This window comes from Microtus ochrogaster, unplaced genomic scaffold (genome assembly GCF_000317375.1).
Source record: "Microtus ochrogaster isolate Prairie Vole_2 unplaced genomic scaffold, MicOch1.0 UNK41, whole genome shotgun sequence".
Taxonomy (NCBI): Eukaryota; Metazoa; Chordata; class Mammalia; order Rodentia; family Cricetidae; genus Microtus; species Microtus ochrogaster.
This window is the reverse complement of record NW_004949139.1, coordinates 1,966,893-1,974,648: the sequence shown is the minus strand read 5'-3', so window position 1 is coordinate 1,974,648 and position 7,756 is coordinate 1,966,893. Positions and strand designations below refer to the sequence as shown.

The 7,756-nt window shown below is 46.1% G+C and overlaps 2 protein-coding genes across 4 annotated transcripts in view; one reads left to right on the top strand and one right to left on the bottom strand.

The window, feature by feature from the left end:
• Positions 1 to 4,038, bottom strand: part of LOC106144384 (short transient receptor potential channel 2-like) — an 18,640-nt gene extending 14,602 nt beyond the window's left edge. The window contains exons 1-2 of one of the 2 annotated variants that reach the window (XM_026790076.1): positions 3,987 to 4,038; positions 686 to 850 (exon numbers count right to left, since the gene is read on the bottom strand). Coding sequence is in view for 1 of the 2 variants with exons in the window: in XM_026790075.1 (XP_026645876.1) it covers positions 686 to 730 (45 nt within the window). In the remaining variant the exon portion in view is untranslated. Of the gene's footprint in view, positions 1 to 685; positions 851 to 3,782; positions 3,867 to 3,986 lie in introns of those variants that run through there. The other variant, XM_026790075.1, reaches the window with a different exon arrangement.
• A 123-nt stretch (positions 4,039 to 4,161) lies between these two features.
• The window catches only part of Rnf121 (ring finger protein 121), a 60,376-nt gene continuing 56,781 nt past the window's right edge, over positions 4,162 to 7,756 (top strand). Inside the window, exon 1 of one of the 2 annotated variants that reach the window (XM_026790125.1) lies at positions 4,162 to 4,322. Coding sequence is in view for 1 of the 2 variants with exons in the window: in XM_005368812.3 (XP_005368869.1) it covers positions 4,460 to 4,522 (63 nt within the window). In the remaining variant the exon portion in view is untranslated. Of the gene's footprint in view, positions 4,323 to 4,433; positions 4,523 to 7,756 lie in introns of those variants that run through there. The other variant, XM_005368812.3, reaches the window with a different exon arrangement.

The following is a 7,756-nucleotide window of genomic DNA, read 5'->3' as shown; positions in this document are numbered from 1 at the left end:
AAAACCACAGAGAAACCCTGTCTCGAAAAACCAAAAAAAAAAAATATATATATATAGTAGTTCCTAAGTACCATCTAAGGGGGGCTCTCTGAAATGTGTGCAGATTAAAAAAATAATTTGTTTACTTTTATTTTATGAGTATGAATGTTTTTCCAGAATGCATATATGTGCACCAGTACATATCTGTTGGATTCCCTGGACTGGGGTTAAGGATGGTTGTGAGTCACCACATGGGTGTGGATAGGCTTCTCACTATTACAATCTCCGCCAAGTACTACTACATGTTCCCATTAGGGCCTGGGAACTCTACCCGACCAATGACGCTGCTGTAAAACAGACCTAGCCACCCCAATGTCACCCCTCAAAAAGATCAGTGTAGTGAGAGGAAAGAGGGGTCAATGGATGAAGCAAATGACGGGGGGGGGGGGAGGGGGGCACTGCGGGAGGTCCCCAGTAATCCCCAGGGAGGACTGGCACTGGGCCCCAAGCCTAAGGAGCCCAGGATGGCAACTGGAGAACTTTCATAAAGGGAACGGAGGGCAAGTATGGCCACACTGTCCTTCTGGAAACTCTGGTATAGACAGGCCTAGGCTTTTGTCAGCTGTCTACAAGCCATGGACAGGTCTTCTACAGCTATGCACCCTTTTGGTCAAGAGACGCCACCACGGCTGGTGACTGAACATGCCTGAGAAGAAAATGAGACGACGTGGCTGATCTTCACAGGAGCCATCTGAGGTCACCAGTTTCCTCAAGCACAAGCCAAATATGCTTCCTCCCAGGATATCTTCTATCCCCACAGTGCCACTGCCTAGGTTTTGCTTTTGGGAGAACAAGAATCCTCACTTTATTCCTGGAGAAAAAAAAAAAGAACAAAAGTAGCATAAGTTACCCATTCTTATTTTTTTGAAAGCAAGAATTATTTACAGAAGTAGGCTTGTTTCTTAGGGCCACCACAGGCCTGTAGGAAGCAAATCTGAATCATCTAGATACCCCTCCCCTACAACCCCACAATTGCAAGACAGCCTCAAGGAAACAAAGCAGCAAATTAAAAAAATTAAAAAGTTATTATGGTAACGCTGGAGTTAAAACAGGTAAGCTCCCAAGAACATGAACGGTGCCTTAAATCGTTTACCTGTCCCTAGGAGACTAGGACGCAGTGGGGACGGGCAACAAACGTACAGCTAAATACATTATATAGTTCTGCGGTCTGTTCAGTGAATCTTCCTAAATTAGCTTTCATTCCTCCAAGCTAGGTGTGGTGTCCCCTGCGTATGAACCTAGCACTTGGAAGGCTAAGGCAAGAGGACACAAGTTTAAAGCCAGTCTGCGCCACATAGCAGGTTCAAGGCTAGCTTGGGGGTGCATAGCCAGACCCTGATTCAAAAAAGAGTATCCTTGGGTCAGTGAGATGGATCAACCATTGTTTTTATTTTTCTTTTTTCTGAGATAGGGTTTCTTTGTGTAGCCCTGGCTGTCTGGGAACTAACTCTGTAGACCAGGCTGGCCTCGAACTCACAGAGATCCTCCTGGGTGCTGGGATTACAGGTGTGCGCCACCTTGCCCGGCAGCTCATAAACTTTTTATGAGTGCACACAGATGTATGTACTCCTGAGGCCAGTGGTCAGCACCAGGTGTCCGCTACCTTTCTCTACTTTACTGTTTGAAACACTTAATCTAGCTCAAAGACTGGCTAGGTGGGCTTGCCAATAAGTCCCCAGGGTCCTCCTGTCTCTATTTCCCAGCGTTGAAATCACAAGCACCAGTTTCTGGCTTGCCTAGAACTTGCTATGTAGACCAGGCTGGCGTCTGCCTCCTGATTTTGTGGGTTTGGGGAATCTGAACTCAGGTTAGAATGCACAACAAATTACTCAATGAGCCGTTTCTCTAGACTGAAAATGTATTTTTTATTTAGTTAGTTTTTTGAGACACAGTTTCTCTGTGTAGCAGCCTTGGTTGTCCTGGAACTTGCTTTGTAAACCAGGCTTGCCCAAAACTCACAGAGCAATGCCTGCCTCTGTCTACCTAGTGCTGGAATTAAAGGCGTGTGTCACCAATTCTGGCCAAGGCTGGAAATATAAATATATGCGAAAACAGAGAGAGAACTAACTCTTATGTGTCCATCATTCATAGTCAACAATCCTCTGGTAACAAATGTTTTGAAGATATCTGAATGTCTATAGGTAGAGGGATCTCTTTCTCTGGACACAGTCCTGCCTGACCTTGTATCTGCTATGCAGCCCAAGCTGGCCAAAATGTTTTTTTCACTAAATTTCTTTTTTACATGTATTTGTTTTGTGTGCAAGTGATGGGTATATCCATGCAGGGGTCAGAAGGCAGTTTGCAGGGATCAAATCTCCTCCACCATGTGGGTCCTGGGGACAGAATGTAGGTCACCAGGCTTGGTGCAGTTGCCTTCTACTACCGAGCCGTCTTCTTTTTTTCCTAAAAACGATTTATATTTAATGTATTCGAGTATTCTGCCCACATATCTATATACACTAATGTGTGTCTGGTGCTGGAGGAAGCCAGAAGAGGGTGTCAGAGTTACAGATGATCGTGAACTGCCATATAGGTGCTGGGAATTGAATCTGGGTCTCCTGCAAAACAGTAAGTACTCTTGATCTCTGAGCCATCTTTCCAGCCCCCACACTGAGCCACCTTGCTGGCTTCTAGGAAATTATTTTTGAGATGAAGGTCTTAATGTGTTGTTTAGTCCAACCCCTGAACTCCAGACCCCAAATCCTTCTGCCTCAGCCTCCCAAATGTTGGCACCTCAGGTATGAGTCATGTCCATGCCAGGATGGACTTGAACTCTTGGCATCAGATGACTTTGCCTCAGCCAAGAGTAGCATGTACCATCAGACCTGAATTTTTTTTTTTCTTTCAAGACAGGGTTTTTCTGTAGCTTTGGAGCCTGTCCCGGAACTAGCTCTTGTAGACCAGGCTGGCCTCGAACTCAGAGTCGCCTGCCTCTGCCTGGGATTAAAGGTGTGTGCCACCACCACCTGGCCAGACGTGAATTTTTCTTCAAATATTCACCCTGAAAATATGAGTCCATGAATCCTGATACATTCCTGGCCATAATGGCTTTCCAATCTATCCATACCAAAGATTTCTATTTCTCATGCTATTGTTCCTGCTTGGAATACTTACTCTCTTTACAACTTGTTTAACTTAATTTTGATGTTCAAATTAGACACACACACACTTTACAACTTGTTTAATCTAATTTATTTTGATGTTCAAATCAAACACACAGTTATGATAATGTGGTGGTGGTGGTGGTGGTGGTGGTGGTGGTGGTGGTGGTGGTGGTGGTGGTGAAGAGGAGAGGGAGTGGCAAAGACCAGTTTGCCTCAGTGGCAAGTGAGAGAGTGAGAGAGATCCGGAGTGGGTGGACTTGTTTCTTAAAGGTATCTCTGTACTTTGTACAGTCAGGGAACTGCTAGCCCTAAGCAGAGGGGAGATTGCGCCAGGTTCCCAAGGGGCACAACACACAAACACCTCATGTAACAACTATATAGTTATGTCTTATGTCTCTCGACAACACTGTGAGCACCTGGAGAATAGGATTTTTGTTTGACTCATTCTTAAATATCTAATGTAAGAGGAAGAAAACACATAGATGATTAGCAATCACTGACGTTCCCCTAGGTTCTGCAGCTCTCAGTCTCTTTGAAGTTTTAAGATCCCGGAATGGGTTGCTCTGTTCATTTTCTTGTTGGCCACCCTCCTCTCTTTCAGCTACTCCTCTCCAATCGACAAATCCCAACACCTCTCACCCGCATCCATGAACCTTAAGAAGTCGGGGCAGCATCAACTCCCGGGCTCCAATCTTATTCTCCCGCCAATTCCGTCCACCGAACCTTCGCCTTCTGTCCCGCGCGCCACTCTGACTACCGAAGCGCAGGAAAGCGTTTTGAGGCTTTAAGAAGCCGCTATTTCTGAAAGATGGCTCCCATTGAGGCAAAACAGTAGTTACTCACCTCAAACCAATAAAAACCCAGCGTGCTTGTGTTTTTAATGTTCTTTTTATTCACTATACTCTTCCCGTAGAGAGCGGGATTTAAACTTCCGGGTCGGACGCGATCCTGCATGGGAAGTGTAGTTTTTAGTGCACACGCGTCTCTGCCCATAGCCCTAGAGAGGGAGCGTCGCGAGATTAGCACATTCACGGACTCACATTTTTTGCTCACTACAGTGACAATTGCTGAACTGTTTCGGCTAAAATAACAAGAATAAGTTTTCTTTTCTCGAGAACGCCTTCCTGTTGAAGCTTGGTAGTGCACGAGAGTCGCCCCCTCTTAATTCCGAAGGAGCAGGTAGATGGTCTCTTGGTTCCTCCCAGGCATCAGCCTGACTTGGTGCTCCGCCCAGGCCGCGCCTCCGATTGGCTACAAGCGCCCGAGCGGCGGAAGCAGCTGGCTCGCGGGGACCCGGGTGGGGGCTGGCCGTGAAGATGGCGGCAGTGGTGGAGGTGGAGGTTGGAGGAGGTGCTGTTGCGGAAAGGGAGCTAGATGAGGTAAGAGGAGTTGAGGGACAAGAAAGGCGAGACGGCTTCAAAGTGGAAGGAGAGGAAGTGAGGAATAGGAGCCGGAGACTCCAGGAGAAACGGGAACGATCCTTAGGAAGCTGACAGGGAGGCGGATTTTCCGTGAGGGAAATCTGAGGGCTTCTGACTCAGGGACCCCAAGGCGGTCCTGGTGCAGTAGATTGGCAGTAGCTTAAAGGGTGGTGATGGAAGGCAGACCAGAGGCCAGAGGGACGGGAACTTTAAAGATTTTGAGATTATTAGATGGAGGTCCAAGGTAGGACTAAGGGGCTAAGAGTTGCATTAATTGGAGGGGCGTGGACTTCTGTAAGGCAAGGCGGAGGCTTTCCCTGTGGGAAAGGACTCCAAGCTTGATCTGCAGGTTGGGGACACAGATCGGGAAGCAATACTAATTACTAGTATTACAGCTTTGAATTATTTTTAGGTAGGGACCAACTTATTTATTCTTACATTTTAGGGTTTGTACATACCGCATGCCCAGTAAAGTTTTGGTCAAGGAATGAATGAATAATTGTGAATGAATGAATAATTTTGTAACAGAAACGGTCCATCTTTTCATTGATCAAACATTGTTACTTCTGTGACAAGTTCTGAGCTAAGTGCTTGGGACTCAGAGACTTTGCTCTTGTGAAGTCTATAGTTCCGGGATAAGAAGAGGCTTTGGAGGACAAGAATAGCGGTGGTTTGAGGGAGGTCTAGGGGACGGTTTCCAGGTGCTGACTGGGTTTCTAGTTCATATTCTTCTTTCACCCTCCATTCCCCTCCTCTCCCGGGTTTCTTCAAGGTGAGCTTGGAAAGGTATGAATCCTTTATCTCATAGATTTAGCAATCTGGGTATTGAATGGCTTGTGGGCTTGGAGGTCCTTGAGCTTGAAAGAAATGAAAAGTGCAGGGCTCGTAGAAGGAAGTGAATGTAAGAAACATAAGGGGCAATCTGATGCCAAATGGTTAGTGATGGTTAGAGTTGCTTTGGGTCTTTGTGTCTTCTCTGTGCTATGGATTGTGATAGAACCAGAGGGGTGAGGGAGTGGTGGCATCTGTGGACGGTGAGCATTTCTGAGGGCCCCTGTTCTTTGTTCAGTATGGGATAGACTGGTGAAGAGTCTCAGGAAGGGAGTAGGTGTAGCAATAATGGCAATTGCATGGTGTGAGGCTAATTTGTTTTCGTTTCCCCCTTCTGGTTGGAACGAATAGAGTGAGAGCCCAAGACTAACAGGAACAGGTGGCCTAGTTTCTTACCTGCCAGTCGCTAAAGACTAAATGTGTTTGAGTCCTCCTTTGTTGGGAAGGTGCAGCGGTTGAAGAAATAACCTCCAAGGCCCCTTCTAGTTGTAAGTTTCTGTGTTTACAGTTGGCTACTATCAATTGGGGTATTTTAAAGGCACCTTAAAATAGTAAATAGTGTACTGAAATTAAAATTTATGGTTTGTTAGTCATGGGTCTTCATTTAGTTTTGTATGTCTTAGTGTCTGGAGCCAGGGTCTTGATATGTGCTCCATGCTGTCACTGGACTGATTCTCTCTCTCATGAGGGCTGGAGTTACATGTGTGTGCTGCCGCCTGGCTAATTTTTGGCTTCTTGTTTCTTTTTTTTTTTTTTGGTTTTTCGAGACAGGGTTTCTCTGTGGTTTTTGGAGCCTGTCCTGGAACTAGCTCTTGTAGACCAGGCTGGTCTCGAACTCACAGAGATCCGCCTGCCTCTGCCTCCCAAGTGCTGGGATTAAAGGCGTGCGCCACCACCGCCCGGCTTGGCTTCTTGTTTCTTAGTTTTTTAAGGACTTAGGTACGAGTAGTAGGATGAGACATATTTCAGTGTCGGGGCAACAGGTCGACTTTATATGAAGCCAGTAGCATCCATCTCATAACGCTCCCTGCTTGTGCTGTCTTCCGAGAAAGAATATCTCACTGCTGTCTGGAAGCTCTGTGTGAACTGGTTCTCTCCCTTTAGGAGTTTAAGAAAGTAACATGAGAAACAGGAAGTTACGTGAAGCTCCAGAAAGAGCCAGGTCTGGCCTGACAGACCTCAGTTTGTACACGTCTGCTCACGTCGCCTCTGCTTTGTGTGCTCAGGCCTTACCCAGCGGGCAATAAGGTGAATTGCATCGATCATTCGTAACTATGGGGGCTCACTGTGTGCCATGCCTTGGGAATTCACAGGCGAGTCAGTCCCGTGAGGAAGTGTGCAATAGCTGTCACAACCCGACCTCAAAACTGTTAGACTGAGAGTCTGTGAGGCACAAGGAACACACCTGCAGTGCTCTTAACCTCTGAGCCATCTCTCCAGCCCTTCTTCAGAGTATTCTTCCTAATAGTTGTAGAAATCGGTTGTCCCTGGGACACACGTAGTCTGGAACAGCAGTGTATTCATAGCTCCCCTCTCTCCTTGACGCTTTCTCTGGAAGCCGAGGGGCAGTGTAGGCTTGGGTGATAGCTTCTCCTGGAAGAACAGCCACTGCTCTGAACCACTGCTCTCTCCAGCCTGCAGTATAACATGTGCTTTTAACCACTGGCCCTGTGTTTCTAATCTCAGCCCTATTTTGACATTTTCTTTTGAGGCAATGTCTTGATAAGTTTCCTAGGCTGGGGGCTGGAGAGATGGCTCAGTGGTTAAGAGCACTGACTGCTCTTCCAGAGGACCTGGGTTCAATTCCCAGCAACCACATGGCAGCTCACAACTCTCTGAAGATCCAGTTGCAGGGGATCTGACACCTTCACACCAATGCACATAAAAAAAAAGTTAAATAAACCATAAAAAATATTTTAAAAAAAGTTTCCTAGGCTGGCCTTGAACTCAGGATCCTCTTGTCTCAGTTTCTCAAGCAGCTGTGATTACAGGCGTGTACATCATGCCTAGCAAAATACCCTTTTTAGACACTTGAAGCAAAACCTTGAATCAGCATTTCTTTGCTGAGAGGACCAAAATGAATGTTAACCAAAAGGGTTATTGTTTTTATATAAACTTTAATTTACTGATAGCTTTTCCATGTCATACTGTTGGTCATAAAGAATGATTATTGCTGCAAGTGAAAAATTCATATGTTCTGCGCGGGTTGTCTGTCTTTCTGTCTTTATCTCTCTCTTTAAACAGTCTCAGGTAGACCAGACTGGCCCCAAACTTAGTATGTACCCGAGGGTTATCTTCTTCTTCTTCTTCTTCTTCTTCTTCTTCTTCTTCTTCTTCTTCTTCTTCTTCTTCTTCTTCTTC